Here is a 21605-nt window from a genome sequence, read left to right as displayed (position 1 = left end):
GCTCTTCAAAGCCAAGTGGTTTTCATAGACATCCAATTACACTAACAGATGACATCTGGGGAACTGCAGCAGATAAATAAGGTGAAAGGAAAGACAAGATTCAGTCACCTCAGAGAAACTCCAGATAAGCCGAGAGCGCACCGCTGATAGAGATAGGAGGGAGGGAGAGGCAAAGGAAAGAGGGAGGGGGCCAAAAGGAGAGGGGAGAGCCACACACGGGAGGAAAGAAGAGAGGCAACGCACTGCTCCGACGCTCAGACTCCGAGAGGACAGAGGAGAGATAGGGAGCTCAGCTCACTGACAAGACGCACAACCAGAGAGGGGAGAAAGACGAGAGCTCCGGGGCTCAGTTACACACTCAAGTAACTTCAAACCAGCTCCGACAAAACCGAGAGAAACAAAGAGAAGAGAAGAAGAAAGTCTGGATTCTGTGACTCTTTTTGTTGTGGCCTGCCTTGCGTGGATTTTTCAGGACATTTTATGAAAAGCAGCATTAATCCTTTTTTTTTTTAAACTTCCTGTTATTTAATCAATTTGTACTGAGAAGTTTGGCATCTTTAATCCAGACCTCCTCCTCCTCTGCCTTCTTACTATCCACCTCCCTGGACTGGAGAAGATCACTGGTTTTGGGACATGTGTGTGGAGTAACAGTGTGTATGAATGAACTGGGTGTTTTTGTCTTTGGATGTGAGAGTGTATAGGTGTGCATTCAAACTTTAAAAAGGGATTTTGAGTGTGTGTGTGTGTGTGTGTGTGTGTGTGTGTGTGTGTGTGTGTGTGTGGGAGCAACCAGGAGCAAAGAGCGGCAGTCTTGGGAGGAGGAGAGGGAGGAGGTGGTGAACCCCCAGTTGTTCCTGTTGCGAGGTGATCTGAGTTATGGATGTTGATGCATTCCTGCGACGCCACTGAGGAATAAACAGCACCGGGGGACTACAGCAGAGTCACCACCACCAGCAGCTGCATCACCATCACCATCACCATCAATATTACCGATAACGCTACATCACATCTACCGCAAGCAGCCATTCTACAGGTTCCAACGCCTACACCTACAGCGAGGCTGTGGGTCCCCAGACGGAGGAGGTGTAGTCGGTCAGTCAGGGGGGGTTTCTCCCACTCTCGCTCCCTCTCCCTGCACCCAGCTCAGCATGCCCCAGCCCCTGAGCACCTCCATAGCTCTCCCAGCTCCACTACCATGTGTAGATGGACAGTGACACAAGGTGCACCGGTCGCCTGGTTCTCCACCTGCCCCTGCTACAGACCTCCTTCACTCGTCCTGTCCCTCACCTTCCTCCTCCTGCTCCTTTTGCTCGGACCCTCCTCGTCTGCGCCCCTGTCCGCTTTATCATCATCAGACTCACACAATGCAAAACCACGAGGGAATCCTCCGCACGCCTTCATCTCACGCCCTTCATCTCCTTCCTCATCGCCCGCACCGCTGCACGCATCCTCCGCGAGGTTGCCACGGGCGACCAACGTGTCGTCGTCCTCCGCGACGGTCATCGGGCGCCACGTGCGGAGCAGCTACAACCATCTCCAAGGAGACGTGCGAAGGAGGAAACTGTTCTCCTTCCAGAAATTCTTCCTTCGCATCGACAAGAAAGGAAAAGTTAATGGCACCAAAAGTGAGGATGATCCATACAGTAAGTCCTCTTTGTTCTTTACATTTTAAGCAGCATGGAAATAGCAACTTGTGAGAATTAGAGAGCCATCTGGGAATTGTTCAAGCTATTGCTGGATATTGAGCCGTTTCATTTCCTCTTAGACTTTTTTTGTTGCACTAAAAATTGACAGAAGAGCGCAAAGGGAAGTCCACGTTAGGAAGTTTCCTGCCTATATCTGTCAAAGAGGGCAAATGTTAGACTAGTTTTCTCCCACTGCATCTCCTGTGTTAGTGTTGTGGGAAAAGAGGGGTTTCTGGTTTTCCACCCTGGGCAGACCATGCACATTAAGACAGGTGCCTGGGCAAAAGAACAAACAGAGCTGCGTGCTTTTCGGCCCTTTCACCATGTGTAGAGGCAGGCCAGATTACAGAGAGTTAGAGAGAAGGGGGGAGCATGAGAGTGGGAGAGGAGAGGAACAAACAAAATGAGTAAGCCAGGAAGATAAAAAAGAGAGATGATCCACTGGAACCAATTAGAAATTTGCCCAGAGAAAGTTCCTCCTTGAGGAAATATCTAAAACACAGCTATTACCAAACCCCAGGGGAGAATGACAAGTCCACTTACTCCTTGCTGCTATTGTGCCGCAGCTATAATAGCGGTGGGCATATGCTAAGCATGAGGTTCTACGGACTCAGATGTAAAGAATTAACCACGCGATTCCTGCTCCCTTTTTTTATGGTTGTATATTTCGGATGGCTGTGAAATATGATTTTAACCTTTATTTAGCCTGAGAAGGGTCACTGAACACACATGCTCTTTTGTCAGCACCACTCAGTCTCACATTCACACAGTTGCACTCTTTCACTCTTCAGCTCCTCCACTGTGGAGCACTGAGAAACTCCGCCGGTACCTTTAAAGGCACCTTAACTTTACCTTTTTAAGGGAGGAAAGAGTATGATTGCATGATGGATGCAACATTTGTGGAACCTCTTGTAAGATAATAGGACTGAAGCATGTTAAAACGCACATATAAAATGATGCTAAATGCTTTACTCTGTTCTCAGTTACTTAAAAACCAAACTGTACCACAACAGCTATATGGTAGCCACAAAACATCTGATCTGCACACTAGCAAATACTTTTAACAGCTTGTAAGGGCCATCACAATCATTTATGACTGATGCAGAGCAGAAAATCAGCTGTTATCATTCTGGAGCCCACAACTTTATCTTCTAGTTAACCAACACATCTGGAAGTTCTCCAGGACTGCCACAGTCTTCTGGTCTCAGGATAGCTGCATCGCCTCAGGGCACACTGACAGTAGTTGTTGAGGGAGAACAGAACATTACTCCCACATTTACCTGCCCAGAGTTTCCCCTGCCAGCTCGCTGAATTAAGAAGGGTGACGTCCAAAACACGGGCTAATTTCTTTAAGATTAAACAACAGGCTCTAGCTGCGTTACGTCTACTGTGTGTGTGTGTGTGTGTGTTTGAATCCGTCACAGCATGTCGAGTGTGTGTGTGTGTGTGGGAATGTTATATTCATAAAATGGATCTTTATCTCTCGCACAACTTCAGACACATGTCAGAGGTTTGTATGCATCCGTCTGTGGGTCTGTGCGGTGCTGTACAAGCCTCTCCTGCTAAGAGCGCACACACACTTGAGCACAGAGAGGCCAGTCTTGCACATGGCCTCCATATGGCAAAGCCCACTTTTATTAGGGCCAGGGCCAGTGTGAATATGTGTGTGTGCGTGTGTGTGCGTGTGTGTGCGTGTGTGTGTGTGCATGTGCCACTCAGACACCAAGGCTCTGCCAGACATGGCTGAAGGAATTTCAATTAGCGTCTCTTCCTCCCTCCCCTTGCCTGCAGTCTTCTCTGACACACACATGCACATGTGCACACACACATACACTTTTACACACATGCACATTAAAGAGCTCAACCATTAGGGTGCAACGTGTCACTAACTATAATGGCATCAGGTCATGGCATTAGGAGCACAATCCATCAATTTCAACAGCTCCTGCCACTTGATTGTGGTGGGAAGTAGGGAAGAACTTTCTAGAGGAAAAAGGAAAATCTTAGATATGAGGAGTTGGAGGCAAAAACCTTTTAGCTCATATTTTGTCTTGCCAGTATATTTAGTAGGGCATTTCATCATTTTGTATCTACCTGACAGCAAGTGCAGATGTTTAACGTGTTTCAGATAAAAAGAAGATGGGTGGAAATTTGGTGATAAAGTGGAGAGATTTGGCTGTAATGTAATAAAGATTGAATAATGCAGGCATCTGCACACCATATTATACGTTTAGGTGCTTGTGCATTGACAGTATTTGTGCACAAGCTTGCATGTATGGCATTTTGTATGCTTACTACTAGTACTACACTATTTTGCATGTGTTCTAAAATCTGTAGAGTACAAATTGTACCCTTCAAACTAAATCAAACAACAATTTAATTCTCCTCCCCTAACTGACAATATAGATGTGGTACTATACGACATAGACATGTTTTTGTGCGTGATCATTCCTGCTTAGACGTTTCAATACATTTTAATTTTTATATGCTACAGATGATAACACTGTTCATTTATACTGTATAGTTTTAGAGCTGATAGATCCAAAACAACTACTTCAATCTGTGCACAGACTTTTGGATAAATGAGGTCTTTGATGCAGTTTTCTGGCCTTTATGTGCTCATCAAACACACATGGCTCATTGGAAATAATGCAAAAAAATCCTCTACAGAATGACATACTATATTGTATAATATACCAACATAACACAGAGGACAAAAATTGTTCCAAGGTGTCAGAGCAAACTCCGCTGTTGCACATCTATAAGTTGATCCAAGATCTTATTAGTCAAAAATGGAACTACTCCTTTAGGGAAAGCATCAAATTGAAACGCTATCAAGGGGGGAAGTTGTTAGTGTTGTTATCATGGTCTAGTAGTCTGGTAATGTTCAGGAGGTCAGATTGCAAATGAGTGTCATTAGATGGTGTCAGAGGTGATGAAGAAGTTTCAGCTCCGGCTCCGGGGGCGAGGCTCTCCTCCGCAGCCGAAGCCTTTCTAATCATCTTGTCAAAGCTGAGGGCAGTACATCATTCAGGGTTAAGGGCCTGTATTAGTGTGTGCGCTCACTGGTGCACATCAATGTTTGTCTATTTATGGTCATGTGATCAATGCTCATCTATCCATCTCACCTCATAAGGCCTTTAAAATAAGGCTCTCCTAGTCTGAACATGGAGATCCGTTCGGGCCGTGATGTGATTAGCATTGATCCCGCCACCGACCATAAGCAACAAAACTGTCCTTGTTTCCTTCCTTACATGTCGTCCACGGACTGTCACATCGTGTTTACCAACAAACGCATAAAAAAGCAATGAAACAATCGGACATGTGTTTGCAGTTGGACAACAGACTTGTGGTCTCGCGTAGCTCAATTAGCATTGGGCTGTGCCAACTTGACCACAGCTAGAGCTTTGATTCGCACTGCGGCCACCCGGATTGTAAAAGCTGCCACACGTACTTATTGCGAACATTAATCATGGCAGACACATTACCCACTGACATGAGTGAATCGAACGCAACGCGATTTATGGAGGGTTTAATACACTGGACATTATTCTGATTTAGTGCAGGTTTTCCATGTCCAGGCTAATTACACAGGTCTGTCCCCTCTGGTTTGACCTCTACCTATTGACCCAAGCCAGGAAGCTTTAGTAATGCAAAGGTCAACGGTACACATAGTGCATCACTTTACGTTGCTCTGCCACTGTTAATTATGTGGTGTAGCTGGGGGGGGGATGCAAATTTCACATTTGTATTTCCAATTATATCTTTAAATCCAAATTCCGCTGGAGGAAACCTTCCCTTACAGTGCATGTTCTCCATTGTACAAAGTCATTTTTGTCTCTAATCGAGTCTAAAAAGTTTTGTTTTCTTAATATAAAATAAGTCAAGAAGTGCGAGTATCTTTAAACAAGACAAAATAAGGCAGATCACTGCGCTAGAATGAAGGAAAATTACACTTGATTCTAGAAAATTCATGAAACAAGTGGATTTCTATTGGAAATGGTCAAATTATTTCACCGCACTGGCAGATTTTTCCAATTGTGTTGAGAAAAATGTGACCATTAGGACTCAATAATAATTTACTTGATGAGATTTTTGCAGTTACAATCCGTATTACAAAAAAAAACAAAAGCACCAAGAAACTCTAATCAGTCTCTTTCTCTTTAAAAACATGTGGAATGTAAATTTGTGTTTCGGGAACATCTGAATAAGGTCTCCTAAACCACAAGCACGTCTTCGTCTTTCTCCTCCGCATCCATAAACCTCCAATGACTCAGCAAGGTTAACGCAAAAAACTAAAATGCATCAAGTGCTTGCCCTTTCCTGAACATCTTGAAATTAGTCCCACAGCCTTTTTCCCCCTTTTTTTCAGTTTCTGTTATGTCTTCATTTTTGCTGTTCCTCCCTTGCTCTCTCACTGCTTGATGAGTGTGTGTTATGGTTCTCGTGGGAAAAGGTAACAGTGTGGCCCATAAAAGAGAGTTATGAGGAGGGACTGGATGCTCCAGAGGTTAGTGTCAGCGTTGCTTTTCATTCAAAGTAGCTTTGACATCTTCATGGACTCTTCTGTCCAACAGCCGTAAATAAAAGCGGAGCGCAAACGTCGCAGTGTGAGCTTGTTCAGGAAATACTGAACCTATCATCGGGTGCTCCTAAAGCTGCCGGAGCCGAGTTTAACATCAACAATTACATTCAGCTGTACTCTGGAAACTTACAATAAACATATACTGCCTGCACACTCCCTGTGATCCTCCCGACAACTACACTCACTAACATTCATGGCTGAAACAAATAGGAAGCGCTCCTGAGAGGTTGTAAACAGAAATCATGGAAAAACCATTCAAGGTAACGAGTGAAATTAGTCTTTTACTTAATCGCCTTGTAACATGTTATGAGCTGCAATCTGCTTATATAGACAAACAAATCAATTCATTTTCACATTGCCACTCTTCATGATGTTTGGTTAATATCTAAAAATGCAGCGAGAGTCTGGATCAAATCATGTCAGTTCTGATTCATGACTCCTTTTACTGGAATCTAGGGAGCAAACGCCATCGATGTCCTGCAGAGACATTACATTGATCACATCTTACATAAGAGCAAACATTAGTTTACTGTAATGAAATAGAGCCAAAGCATTGATAACACTGCTGTAGAGTATTTGAGAGAGACAGATTAACAAGCCGTTTACTGGAAGTTTAATGGCACTTCACAAAAAGTATTGCGCAATCTTTGACGTCTGGAGCGAGAAATGTTCCGTTCGGGACAAAACGTAATCGGAGTCCCAGAAGACAGGCCGTCAAAGTATAAAAAGGCAGAGAAAACCTGCATGTACTGATGTACAAACAGAGGCTGTGAGGGAGTAAGCACTGCTGAATTTACCTGCTTTAGGAATTTACAACTTGCCGTCTTTTAATAAATATTAGTCCGAGGCTGGAAACTTTCAAAGGCTCCAGTATGAGTTGTTACGCAAGAAATTCTCTGGCCTGTATCGTGGCAAGATAGATATGCAGCGCTCATTTGTGTTTGGCATTTTCATCTCCTCATGACTGCAACAATATTGTGATGGTCTACACACTGTTGTGTAGTATTTAGGGCTGTCAATCAATTACAATAGTTAATCGCGATTAATCCCAAATGAATCACACATTTTTTTTATCTGTTCAAAATGTACCTTAAAGGAAGTTTTGTCAAGTATTTAATACTCTTATCAACATGGGAGTGGACAAATATGCTTGCTTCATGCAAGCGTATGTATATATTAATTATTGAAAATCAATTAACAACACAAAACAATGACAAATATTGTCCAGAAACCCTCACCGGTACTGCATTTAGCAAAAAGAAATATGCTCAAATCATCAAGGGGAGACTCGTGGGTACCCATAGAACCCATTTTCATTCACATATCTTGAGGTCAGCGACAGCCACTTCTTCCTCGCCAAAATTTAGTGCAAGTTTGGAGCGTTATTAGACAAGCTAGTATGACATGGTTGGTATCAATGGATCCCTTAGGTTTCATATGATGCCAGTATCTTCACTCTAGCTTTAAAACTGAGCCTGCTAAACCTCCGAAAGATTGAATAGTGGCCGGGCCACATGGCGGCCCGTCGGATTCTTAAGAGGTTAATTAAAAATTGCAAGTTGCGTTAATGCGCTAAAGAAATTAGTGGCGTTAAAACGAATGTGCGTTAACGCGTTATTATTATCAACTTTGACAGCCCTAGTAATAATGAAAAGATTGTCGTCAGATACAGCATTAATTAATTAAAACAGTGCCCATTTTTTACTTCCAAATTTGATCAGAGTCATATGCAATATTTTCATCTAAAATGTTTTTTTGTGTATCTACAATAAATATTATCTAAAAGTAAGTAAAAACAATTACCATTTATGCAACTTCTGGCCTCTCGCAGTATTTTCCATCTCCCACAGGGGGTTGAATGTGAAGGTCCAGAGGTTCAGATGTATGAGTGCCCTTTGACCCCATAACCGCCCCAACAGGGTAATTTACGGAGCATGTGCGCATTGGGGCTTTGGACGTGTCTGGAAGAAACATGCAGTGTTGAAAATGATCAGCTCTTCACAGTTAATAAAAGTTTCCCCATCAAGATGTTGGTTAACATATTTCTACATCGCTGAAGTGCAGTTAGACTTTTGAAAGCGCCGTGTTTTTGCCAAGAGGACATCGACAGGATCCGTCTCATTTTTCGATCACTGTTAACATATTTCCTATCATCGCTGCTCGATACTTTCCCATTAGTTCACTCCCTTGTCCATTAATGTGTCAGCTAACAACAAGACTGAAACAAGAGACAGATTTCTGTAGGCAGAACCGAAGCGGCCCTGCCACAAAACCTCAGCAGTCCGGCACCACCTTAAACAAAAGTCTTTCAGCAGCAAATCATGTTTCTGTAAGATCTTCGGCTCTCTGAAGACAAAACGGCTCCAAACAGCAAGAGTCGATTACTGTCCGCAAAGAATCTTAAATTGGACATCTTTGTTTTGATGGACGGCCTTTTTCATTGTTTATGTTATGTGGAGGATTCTTGCAGAGTACAATCATAAATATCCTTGAGAGGGAAAGAGAAAGGAGCAGGCGAAGATACTCGGACTTACAACTAGTTCTCAGTAATCAAACAGATTTGAATCATCATTTCCACGTAACTGGTATGTGGCATACAAATCTGCTAAATGAGCAAACTTTACAAATATCTGTGTGGACGTTTTTTGGAAGTTTTACATGCAGCCCACAGTATTATCAATACGGAGAGGCATTTGCTGTGTGAATGCCAACACATTGCCCGTTCAGCTCAGTTCCTGGCTCATCTCAGGGCTGTCAGCAATAATCCAAATGTTTGTTGTCGTCTAAATAACATCTAATTACATTTGGTAAAGAACTGCGAGGCAGAATCACAGCAATATTCACTTTGGAGTAAACAATAACGGGAACGTTGTTAGCATCATCTCCAGTTAAGAACCGGAAATTGCAGTATTTGCCATGTCAGATAGAAACTATTCTCCACGGCTTAACGTTGTGTAATATCAGCAGAGTTGGAGCCAGAGCTACTTTGTTCTGGAGAGGATTTCATTGTGGAGAAAGAGGAAAAAAATGCAAACATCTCAAATGTGAAACTTGGAATATAAAAACACAGTTTGCAGCGCAGACATTGTGCAGTTTAGCTGCTTCATCTGCAATCTAAGAAGTCCATGAGATGAGCCCTTTATACTGTAAACTAGACTGAACAGTGACCTCTTGTAGCAGGAAACAGAACAGCTTTCTGACACATGTAAACTTAATATCCAGGAGAAAATTTAAAATAATCTAGTAGGGCTGCAACATTGTCGATTCATCTGTTGATTATTTTCTCGATTAATCGATTAGTTGTTTGGTCTATAACATTTTGGAAAATGACCATCAGTGATTCCCAAAGTTCAAAATGACATCCACAACTCAAAGATATTTAATTTACTGTCAAAGAGGAGTTAAATATTCACATTTAAGAGGCTGGAATCAGAGAATTTTTACCTTTTGTCTTTAAAAACAATACTCAATTCGATTAATCGATTATCAAAATAGTTGCCAATTAATTTAATAGTTTATGACTAATTGATGAATCGTTGCAGCTCTATAATCTAGTCCATTTTAGATCAGAAATCAGTAGCAGATAAATCGACTGGGGCGATCGACAGAAATTTATCAGAAACTATTCTGATAATCTTTAAGACGTTCTTCAAGCTCAATCACCAAACTTTCTTTGGTTCCAGCTTCTCCAGTGTGAGGATTTACTGATTTCGCCTGTTTTACACAACTGTAATTTGAATCTTGTTTTGGACTGTCGTTGGGACACAACAACATTTTAAAGACGTCACCTTGAGCTCTAGGAAATCGCGATGGCCATTTTATAGACCGAACAATTAAGAAAATAATCGTTACATTAATCGACAATTTCCTTTTTTGTTTCTGTTTGATTAGTATTGTCTGATTTTTAAAGTCATGATTTGTTTGGCTTCAAGAACAAAAGTATACAGTGTAAGATACATTGTGCCTGTTGACTTTCTACTAACATAAAGATATATTAAAAAAAAAAGAAGATTAATTGACGACGAAAATGATCGTTAGTTGCAGCCCAAGTCCTTCACAATCTTATTTCTAGAATACCAAAATCAATGAGCCTTAAATTGCATTATAATATATTTTCATCAGACTTTCTCTACCAGCAACTATGCTGAATAATGCAGTGGAAGCCTGATACTGAAAGTGTCATTCAGGTGTTGGCCTGGTGCATGTGAACAGGCAGGATTCATGGCCAGTAAAGCAGCGGGAGCTGAAGAATAGCACCTGTGACAGATAACATCCAGGGCTGCTGCCACCTAGACACCATGTGCTTCAAGAAAAGCCCCCCTGCCAAATACACACACACACCCCTCATGTTCCTGCTCCTCCATACTCTCTCAGTCACCCCTAACCCCACTACACACACACACACACACACACACACACACACACACACACACAGTCGCTGCATGAAAGTGAGGCTCTTAATGGAGTCATCAAAGGTAGAGCTGAGTCCAGAGAGGCATCTGGACAGCCTGGCTGTTTGAACAGAGCAGCCAGGAATGCCAGCTAATTACCCTGTATGTGTGTGTGTGTGTGTGTGTGTGTGTGTGTGCGTACTGTATGTGTACGAACATAAATGCATGTGCAAGGCGAAGCAAAGAAAGTAAGAACAATACAGAGACCGAAAGTGAAAAACGGAATAATATTTCTGCATGTCCGTGCGTTATATCTGCGGTGTAAAATACCAAGATCTCCAAAGCTTAAAAGTCCAACGCCAACAACTCCGACCTCAACAGTTGGGCAACATCTCACTGGCAGCTGAACTGTAAATGAAAAATGTGCGAAATGCAGACGACCGTCACAGCGCTTTGCCTGAAAAACATAACTCCTCTGCCGTGTCAGGCCTGTGAAATGTTTTGACAGAAACTGGCAGCTCCGGCACTTTATCATGTTACAAAGTCAACTGTGTTAAAGGAATCACAATATCTCAGGTGGTTATGTTTTTTTTTTGTTTTTTTTCCTCCTCTCCATCAAATCACCATTAACATCACTGCGAATTTCTTTTGGTTTCCTCCCAGCTGCTCTTAAACGTGTGTGACATAACTCGCTGCGGTCTCGCTGCGCCCCGGTAAAGTGATCTCAAATTATGCAGCGCTGGAATGATGAGCGGCGCAGACGAGAAACTTAACGCTATCTGTTGGCCAGACCTCTGGTGTTTTAAAAACTTGAGGGTTTTCGCTCAGGTGATCCCTTTTTGTTTGATTTCAGGATTAATCTGGGTTTGTTTTTCTTTTCGTACCCCGGCCAGTTTTTGAAATCACATACAGCTTGAAGAAGAACAGTGTGTGGTTTTTTGCTATTTCGGTCCAACAAGAAAGACAGTGATGTGAGTGTTCCTGTCAGGGAAGGAAATAAAACCATTATGGGGGCAAGAATAAGCTGAATAATACAGTGAGCGCGGGTCACATAGTACAATCCTGCTAATGAAAAAAAGACTTTCATCCAATGTAGTGCACAAAAGGGCGCGCAATGTCTGTTTCATCTAATTTACAACCCAGAAATTGAATACGAGCAAAACAAATTTTGAAAAATCAGTTTACCAAAAATTCTATTTGTAAAAGAAAAAAAAAAGATAAATCATGAACAGGCCTCGTTTTCTCAGCTTCAGTCAAAACCGTCGGGTTAGGCAGGCTTTGATGTGGCCACTTAGCGCAGGATGATACTGTTGTCAACCACATCAGTCCGACCCAATACCTCAACACTCTTCTACACACATAATATACAGCAGTATCCACTCCAACCCAATATCTTCACCTCACCAAGCAAGAAACGTTTGTTCTCTCTCAAACTGCATAAAGAGACAGAAATATTCAACCAAACATCAAGAAAAAATAATGCAAAGGAAATAGTTTAAACCTGTAAAAAGCGCGGGTTTGCTGAAATGAAGCAGCTGTCAAGAAGACTTGTTTGCGTGCCTTTGTTTTTTGCATCTAAAAAGGCCAAATACAGGAGAATAGTTAGATATTCTCAACTGATAACTGATTTGGTGGTCCATTTGTTCCTTTCTGAATTCTTCTTTTGTATCTTTGTTTTTTTTTCTTTACTGGCGCAGCTTTTCTTTTCTTTCGAGTCTTCGGCGGTTGCATGGATGTAAACTCTTGTCACAAAGAATACGAGACATCGTCAGTCACTCTGTTGCCGTAGTTCTCAAGAGAAAAATGATCTTAGTGTTTAGACTTCAACTGATGCAAATCAGATATTAAATCTTAAAAAGAAAAAAAAAAAAATACATGGGCTGCTTTTTCTTCATGAAATTTTCGTTTCTTGGATGACACATTCATATTTCACATCTAAAGAAGAAAAGAGTGAGAGGATTAGAAAAACACAGGAAAAGTCAGGGGTTCATCCAAACATCTGAGCATTGGACCCAGAATAAAAGAACCAAACTATCCATTCTTCTCGCTGAGGGGAGTTCATGACACAAACTAGTCCGCAAGTGACAAGATTTCACAATACGGAGCGAGACCACTCTCAGGACAGCAGGCACGCAGTAGACCCAGTCACAGCTGGTCACCGTGTCGAGGTCAAATTGGGAACAACCGCAGTATAATCTTCAAAAAAAGCCTCTGGATAAACAGTGGAAACATTTTCATAACCTCCCTTCACCTTTAGGTTCAGCTGGAGTCTCAGTGACCGTGTTTCTAAAGGGGGGCCGGGTGGGGGGGGTTGACGGGAGCTCTGCAGTATGTGTGTGTGGATCTGTGAACATGTGATGTATATGTGCGCTGTTGTGCTGTTCAGAGCAGTAAATGCATCTCAAAAGTGAGTGTTTGATTCATCTTAACTTGCAAGTGAAGTTTCCACTCGACTTCATTTTCTGTGGTATCAGGGCAAAAACAAAGATTATCAGCGACAATACTAAACTTTTGAATCTTCTTATAGTATCGCATAAGTTACCTACGTCAATTAAATAATGCAGCATATCACTAAACACATGGAGCAACTGAAGTATAGTTGACTGAATAGATGTTGTAGAAGTATCACATTGGGGTTTGGTTTCTTCATGAGGTTGTTAATGAACAGTTTCTTACTGTTAGAAGGCCAGGTTGTGTTTATTTGTACTTGTTGCTCCGTTAGTGTTACGGTTTGGGTTTGACTGGCAAAACTCCCTTTTGGCTTGTTTTTTATGAAAGTTGTCGTGTTGCCCTGTTACACACAGGTGTTTGCCCTTGGTAGTCTTTTTTTTTTTTTAAATGTTGATAGCGGAAAATGTCCATGCCTTTTATATTAACTCAACCCTGTTGCTGTTTGTGCTTCAGTGCTGGGTTATAAAACTTTTTTTTCCCCTTTCCACTTAAAAACATAAATTCATAATTAAGATGGGCTGAGATCCAGAGGGCACAAGGAGGGAGAAAAACTGTTTTCCCTTCTCAGAAAAAAAATGAGAAGAGAGAAGAGTACATTAACAGACTGCAATGTAGGTCTAGCACCTGAGCTTGAACCGTTCGCTTACGTATGTGCACGACTGCGTCTGTGTGTGCGTTTATCACAAAAACCTGACGAATGGTCCATGTTACAAGCCGGGGTTCTGTTTTTCTCCGTCTCCTCGCCATAAACTCTGTTGTTGCAATCTAAGCCTTTTGTTGCGGCCTGGCCTTTTAACTCGCAGGCAGACGGGGCTGCTTCTGGTAACTGCTAAAGGGGCCATAAAAGAGCCCTGCGCTTTGGTTTTTTGACAAACCACATCAAACGGGGAGGAGAGGGAAAGGGTTTGAACAGGTGGACCGGCCTTTTAGCGCAGCACAAATCTCAGTCGGACGGATCACGGCTCAGAAATGTCAGCTGTGTGCGGAGCGAGATGGAACATTTTGAACCTGACGAGTGATGTGTTGTGGTACACATCAGTGAGTAATGGACTTAACGTAACGAGCTAATATGATGCACTGCGGGTTTTCGAAAATCTACTTGAAGTTTACAGTTAGTTTAACAAGGCCAAATAAAGGAACCGTGGGGATGGTTTAATGCCAAGGAATACATTTAACAAAAAGAAACAAGGCCAGAAATGATTAAAAACAGCAGCAAATATAAAACGGTCTCTCTTTGCTATTGCCAAGCGATGAGAAGACTATTGGAGACAATGGTGACACAGTTTAGCAGTGATAGATAGAGAAAAAGAAAAGATACCTCAACGTATAGAGGTTCAGAGTGAGGGCAGGCTCCTTCAGATGTCTCCATCTGAAGCTCCTCCTCAACCTTCATCTCTCGGACCATCATAAAAATCACACCCCTGCAGGATGTTGCAAATCCCTGTCTGAGGACGAGAGAGGGGGATGAAGGCAGGGAAGGGGCATCTGGTAAGAAGACTTAAGAGACATTTACTTGATCTTCAACCTTACTCTTTCAACATTCATATTCAATTCGTATGTAATTCACATAATTGTGAGCCACAAAGTATAAAGAGTGGCGAACGCCGCGTAGAGAGGAGGTCGAGGTGGATCAAAAAACACAGCACCACTGTTCGTGTCCCGTGTGAAACCAGAAGTCAAGGTTGATTTATTTGTCATGTAACTTTCGTACTTAAGTTTAGACACTTCTGGTGTTATTTAAACCCAAACCGCGATCTTTCCCTAAACCTAACTTAGCAGTTTTAGCAGTCCATCTACTCCAAAACTAAGTAGTTTTATTTTGAAAAGACTGGAGTGGAAATTGACACATGCGTCACGTGTTGCTGGACATTCGTAGGAAAACACAAAAAAATTTGAAAGTCGTGCTGAGCATCACGAAAAAAAAGGGGAAATTCGTGTCTATGTACCCGAATCAATTACATAGATCGATTTTGTGACTATTTCAGAAACTACCGTAAGACTGTGTTGTGTATTTATTGTAACTTGCTTCTACTGGTCACTGTTTCTTCCAGGGTTTACTGCCTACCTGCTAAAGTTGGGGAAAATATGTGAATAATATAAAAAAAGAAATCATACACAAAATCCATAATTAAATATTCACATTTTTTGCTTAAGCTGTATCCGACCTCAGTCTACTGTAGATCCAGCCAATTCACAGATTCAACTGTTTTTTGGCAATGCAGCATGACATAAGGTTGTCCATAATACATTACTCCAACAGGAAGCTGTCTAATACTGTCACTTTAACATCTTTAAAGACCTCTAGAGATACTGGATAGACCGTCCCGGTTTCTCACCTCATCCTTCCGACTATTCCTGCAACCAGGCTCCACTTCCTACTGGCCCCTTCAGCTAATCCTCTCAAACCCCTGATAGTTTTACGGCTTGGTGTAACTGGCTTTAGCATGAGAGAAGAAAGGGCCGGCGACCACAGCTTAAACCAGTAATTGGTTCAGGCTTGAAAACTGATACGGACGCCTTGACCTCTTGCCAGTCTGGCAGCCAGAGAGCTTCTCTCCGTCCCGTCCGTGTGCCTGCCTGCCTGCCTTAGCTCCCCTGGTCAGAAAAACAAACATGGGACGGAGAAATGTTTTTTCCTGGCTTACACCTCGGTCCCAGGGCACGCAGCCCACAAGCTAACCAGCAAATGAACAGGGGGCAAGAGGCCGGTCTGAGGTCCGACTGTCACATAGTGAAGAAAAAAAGAGAGGGGGATGGATGAGACTGGGGTTCACTTGTGCGAAAGAAACTGAGATGATTTTCTCCTGCAGTATTTTTAAGCTATTTTGCAAAATTATAGAATGTAATTAAGAGTGATGCATGCTGACCTAAGACCTCATATTCTAAGATGCACCTTTTCCCATTTGAAACCAATGCTAATACAGTCTGAGCGCTACTTTTGTGGTGTTTCAGATCCCATAATCTCTCAAATGAGTATCCATATGTTCTTGGTAACAGCACCAACACTTGAAAGAAACAGCAAGAGCCATAAACTTCAGCACTAGCGCAGAAGAGTTTAGCCAATTGATCAATTAGTTGATGGACAGAACAATGTTTTACATTAATTTTGACAGGCGATTCATCTTTTAACTCATCCATGAAGCCAAATTTGAATTTCATATATATATGTGCATCACTTGTGAAAAATGTCATAGGCGTTACTAATGAAATAATCGTTAGTTCACGACCATATGAAGCTGGTATCAGCAGAACAAAACCACAATGTACATGAATGCAACAACATCTGAGGAACCAGTCCGCACAAAGTTTTGACGTGTGTCTCCCTGTCTCCGCTGCACCAGGTATGTTGGAGATCAAGTCGGTGGATGTGGGAGTCGTGGCCATCAGGGGCCTCAGCAGTAACTACTACCTGGCAATCAGCAAGAAGGGAGAGCTATACGGAGCGGTGAGTAGCTGTTATTTAGTATCCATATTTAGTAGTATTTTTTTCTCTCCGCCCCCTCCTACTTGCATGTGTCCAAAGGGAAAAAAAACACTTCAAAGACGACATAATGCATCTTACCGGTAGCCTTCAACTAAAGAAGTCGGAGATGACGGAGAAACAACAGAACTTGAAATCGTCCTGCTGCCCTGAAGTCACCAGTGTGGCCACATTTTGCCTTCCCCATGACTTATGTAAACAACGAATGCATCGTTGACAGAAAAACTACAGTTTGTAGGCTGCAGAAGATTTAGAGACAAACAAAGTAAACTGCGCTCGGCGAATTGTTTGGCGATTTCAGCTGCGGTCGCAATATCTCCACTTAAAATCGATTGTGCGTCAACGTTGCTCTGTACAGTAAAGCAGGATTTATGCTTGCCGTGAAGCATGTAGGCGCCGACAGGGACGTCATGGTGCATTCAGGTGTGCCTCGTAAACTCTGAAAAACTCTAGCTGTTGTTGTAAAGTATCCTCCTGCCATCCATCTATAGATCTTTTGTTGTGAGTGTAAATGACAGCTGTCAGGGCATAAAACCAAATGACCTGTTGATCTTTATGAATCAAGACTCCATGGTCTAACAATGGCGTGCATTAACTGAAAATCGAATAGTGACCTTAAAATCAAATGTCAAATCGAATCGTGGATCGTCGCACCCCTAAATCTGCCACCTCCATTACTTTTTAATCCAGAATCTCAAGGTGTCCAAACACTTACGCAGTCTCACGATTGTTAAATCTGACCGGTGATACGCCGTAAAATATGTCGATCTTAATGAATCAAAGTCTTGCAAAAGAGACACTTTTCGCCCTAAACTGGTGACCCTGCAGCTTGGACTTTTCTTGAATGCTTTTTAAAACAATGGACAAGGCTGCGAGACTCTCTATTCCAGAAATAGGAACCACAGTTCGTCAATGAGAGCTCTCCTCTCTGCTACCTACCTCTCCTCTCCGCTCCATTCAGAAACAGGAAACACAATCCTTCAGTTTCTCTATTCTGCTTCAGTCCCTCTGGGGGGAGAGCAGCCCTCGTTTCATCCGTTTTCTCTCTCTCCCTCCTTTTCTTCATCTCATTCTCGCCCTTCCTTTTTTTCCTCTCTTTTGCTCACTTTGAAAGACCCAACTTTCAGCGGTGTCTCTCTGGGAGCCACACCACAGATGAAATGACACACGGTAGAAAAAGACAGAGAGGCATTCTGTTGCATGGCCTGAAACTGAATTCCCATGACGTCTTCTGCGCGGTGCAACACAAGCCATAGTAGCGCGGCGGTGAGGGGCTGGCGTTCGATTACACTTGATGGGTTTACACAGTGACTTCTTTATCCGGTGGTAATCAAATGAAATCATTGTTTCGTTACATCGCCAGATCAATACACGCAAGGGACACAAAAGGATTATGATTGCCTTTAGGTTTTTTTTACCATAATTCAATTTGTACAGAAGAAAACCAAAGATGGATAAATGCACTGTGTGGTCTCTGCAAAAATTAATCGTGTTCAGCAGTTATTCCTCTATCGAATGTAGAGATTGACACTTAGCAAAACGGTACTGACATTATTATTTTTCATAATTCATTTCTATGATTTGATGTCACTTGTGATTAAAGTTTATACCCCCATTTGGTCGTACCAAGCACCAGCGTACGTTAAGAAGCTGCACAGTGTATGTAAAATATTCTCATTTTGCTTTGGGAACATTCAGTTTTACTTCTGGAACCAATTTAAACAGCTGTGGCCAGATACAGAGAGAGAGAGAGAGAGACTGAGTTATATGATGCATGTGTGTGTGTGTGTGCGTGTACATTTTTGCTCGTGAATAACCGCATCCAGTTAACTGGCTGTTTAAGCGACGTTAGCCTTAAGCACAAGGGCAGCTTCCAGTAAACTGACAAATGTTACTCTCTCAGATCATTTTCTCTTTATTTACTAGTGGTGGGTGGTCACTGCGGTAACGTAAGCCACAAACGCCGTGTCACGATGCCCTTTGCTGGCTCGGAGCCCGAACCTTTACGACGTCACATCTCATGCTAACCTCTCGGCCCCCCGTCCCCAAAACATCTCCCCTACCCCCATCCCTCTACCTCCCTCGAGTCCACTGACACACAAACATCCTCTACAACAATTTGAGTTTCATGTCATCATTTTACAATTGGCCTTGATTACACTGGGGATTGGTGCAGCAGATTCTTAAGCATTTGTTGATCCATGTTGTCAAAAGAAGTAAAAATATCATGTTGCTGAGCTCAGAACTACTTCTAGGAACAACTAAAGCAAGTTAGGATAGAAATAATGAAACTCTTAATGATGACACGGAAAGATTAAAAAGAGCAACTGAGGACAAGATGTGGACAAGGAAATAATTAGGATAAAGTAAAGACTAGGCTCCATTACATCGGGGGGGGGTTAATAAAACATACAGCAAGTAGCCTGAACAACCACAGCTGTACAGTATAACAGCCTCCTGATTTGTTAAATATGATGCTGAGAAATCCACTAATCTCACGCAGCACCATCCAAGTCCTGAAATGTATCCATTTCGAGCATTCACACGCATTAAGGCTGCAACCAATGACTATCTAGAATTATTGATTAAAGCTGCAGTCGGTAACTTTGAGCAAATATGATAAAAGAATTATTTCTATAAAACTGTAGCTGTAAAATGAGAAAGTTTGTGACCCAGCAACCATGTTGAGAACAGTTGAGGAAATACCAAGCACCGCCCACTGGCCGGAGCAAACTTTCTCATTTTACAGCTAAACAGTACACTACAAGATGTTTCTGGAAACATTTGAGGAGAGAAATAGACATTACAGTAACAGAATATTGATTTGTATTTGATCAGCGCTGCCTAGTTTGACCGTTTGATCGGAGTTCACGAGTTTCACAAGCAGTGATTGACAGCAGCTGTAGAGACTCCTCGGCTATGATTGGTTCTTTTTGTTTAGGCACAGTGAAATCTTTCAAATGCCATTAGGAGCACAGGAGGACACAGAGGAACATGAATTTTTTTTTCACAGATCATCAGTCCCATGCACTGCTGTCAGGATATAGTGACAGTTTTATAAAAATAATTATCATATTTCCTCAAAGTTACCGACTGCAGCTTTAATCTGACTTCTATAAAATGTCAGAAAATAGTGAGAAATGACCATCTCAATTTCATAAAGTCCAAGGTGATGCTATCAGATTGTTCGTTTTGTTCAACCGACAGTCCAAAACCCAAAGATATTCAGTTTACGGTCATACAAGACAAAGAAAAGCAGCAAATCCTTGAAATTCAGAAACTGGATTTAGCATTAATCAAACTCAACGTTTCAGATTTAAAAATCTGACATTTACACTCCTTGTCGTCTCTCCCCTGCAGAGGGACTTTGGTCCGGACTGCCGTCTGATTGAACGCATCGAGGAGAACAAGTACAACACCTACGCTTCAGCAGAGTGGCGCAACAAGAAGAAGCACATGTTTGTGGGACTGAACGCCAACGGCAAGCCAATGAGGGGGAAGAAGACACGGAGGAAAAACACTGCCACTCACTTCCTGCCCATTGTGGTAACACCACGATGATTGGACATATCGGCCACGAGAGAGCTCTGCCCACTGCAGGGTATCGGACTTCTTTGGAGTTACAGCGATGGCTACATTGGACAGATCTGAATCAGATCTGAATGATGCACTGAGGAGGAACAGAATGGAAACCTATGGACATTTTATCTCTGTTGGATAAAGACATTTCTATTTTTAAAGAAAGAAATAAGATATATTGCTATACAATGTATATATTATTTTCTGTTTTAAGTTATCAAGTACATTGGCACAGTAGAAAATATGAAAAGAAATTACTTCTGTGCCAAAATGTGATCAGTAACTCACATTTCTAGATTTGTGTGCATGTGAAGCGCTTGGCTGGGAAGAAATTAAATGATAGAATGTGTAAGGGAGGAAAAGAAAGAAGACAAGAAGAGGAAGTATTGATAGAAGGCTAACTGATAGAAAAGGAGGAGAAATGAACAAGGAAAGCAGAAAATGGAAATGATGAGAAAGAGTTAAGAGTCAAGAAGCCCCAACACAACAGCAAGTCTAACACTATCATGTTTTTCTTTTCTTTAAATTTATTTATTTTGTGTAATATTTAACAAAAAAAGAACAAAAACACAAAAAGGACAAATTCTTGTCTTTTTTACCATTTATGCTTCTCTTTTTGAATACTAATCATTTAAACCTGAATAAATATAAAAAATATATTTGTCTTTAAGTTGTTTGACTGACTTTGAATCTTTTTTTTAGATACTTTCACGTAGGGCTGGGCAATATGACGACATATATCGTCAAAACAATATAAAAATGTCTCATATATTTTTTGTCTATATCGTTTCTATTGCGATATAGGCTAGGCCTATAGTTATTTATTTTTTCTCTATAATTTCACTTAAAACTGAGAAAATACTCAGTACTTTTTATTTGTCAAGTATTTAAAAATAAGCTTTACCATGTGGTTATTTCATATAGACTACTTATTTAATGAATTACCAGGAAACATGCTATATCGTGATATGTATCATTATCGAGATATGAAATGACCTATATTGTGATAGAAGATTTTGGCCATATTGCGCAGCCCTATTTTCACGGTTCAAGTATTGGTTGTTCATATTGTAAATACAATGCAAAGAGATAGAAATAAATACATATATAAACTAAACATTTAAGGAAATGCTTCAATCAGTTGACCCGGGTAAATGATCCACTGTATTATTTTTATATTACCATGAAAAGTGCTGGGAATTAACAGATTAAAGAATTAAAAGATCATTCTTGACCTTTGAAATTAGCAGGTTGACAAAATAATCGTAACTTTTCTAGAGCTTTCAACCACATCTCATGGTCTTCATTGGCAGATGGACTATTGCTCAGTTTGCCGTGACAGAACTAACACCATTCACCGTGTGGTTGAAAGCTTCAGAGTTATGCGTTTTTTAAATCCGTCAGCCGATAAAAAAACGTTACGCACAGAAACC

General features: G+C 41.6%; 1 protein-coding gene across 1 annotated transcript; it reads left to right on the top strand.

Annotated features, from left to right (window-relative positions):
* The first annotated feature begins 205 nt into the window (after nt 1–205).
* On the top strand, nt 206–20831 carry fgf10a (fibroblast growth factor 10a). Its single transcript, XM_074617142.1, has 3 exons — nt 206–1643; nt 16454–16557; nt 19954–20831. Exons 1-3 carry the CDS (start codon nt 1196–1198, stop codon nt 20152–20154), a joined length of 753 nt encoding a protein of 250 aa, XP_074473243.1. The 5' UTR covers nt 206–1195; the 3' UTR covers nt 20155–20831.
* Nucleotides 20832–21605: the final 774 nt, after the last annotated feature.

This window comes from Sebastes fasciatus, chromosome 19 (assembly GCF_043250625.1).
Source record: "Sebastes fasciatus isolate fSebFas1 chromosome 19, fSebFas1.pri, whole genome shotgun sequence".
Classification (NCBI taxonomy): Eukaryota; Metazoa; Chordata; class Actinopteri; order Perciformes; family Sebastidae; genus Sebastes; species Sebastes fasciatus.
The sequence above is the reverse complement of the archived record's forward strand: the minus strand, read 5'-3'. Positions and strand labels throughout refer to the sequence as shown.

Excerpts from the sequence above, each read along its gene's own strand:
- fgf10a (XM_074617142.1), top strand. The coding sequence starts at position 1,196 with ATGTGTAGATGGACAGTGACACAAGGTGCACCGGTCGCCTGGTTCTCC. Across the intron at positions 1,644-16,453 it reads AAGTGAGGATGATCCATACA|GTATGTTGGAGATCAAGTCG; the intron begins GTAAGTCCTCTT and ends CCGCTGCACCAG. Across the intron at positions 16,558-19,953 it reads AGGGAGAGCTATACGGAGCG|AGGGACTTTGGTCCGGACTG; the intron begins GTGAGTAGCTGT and ends TCTCCCCTGCAG.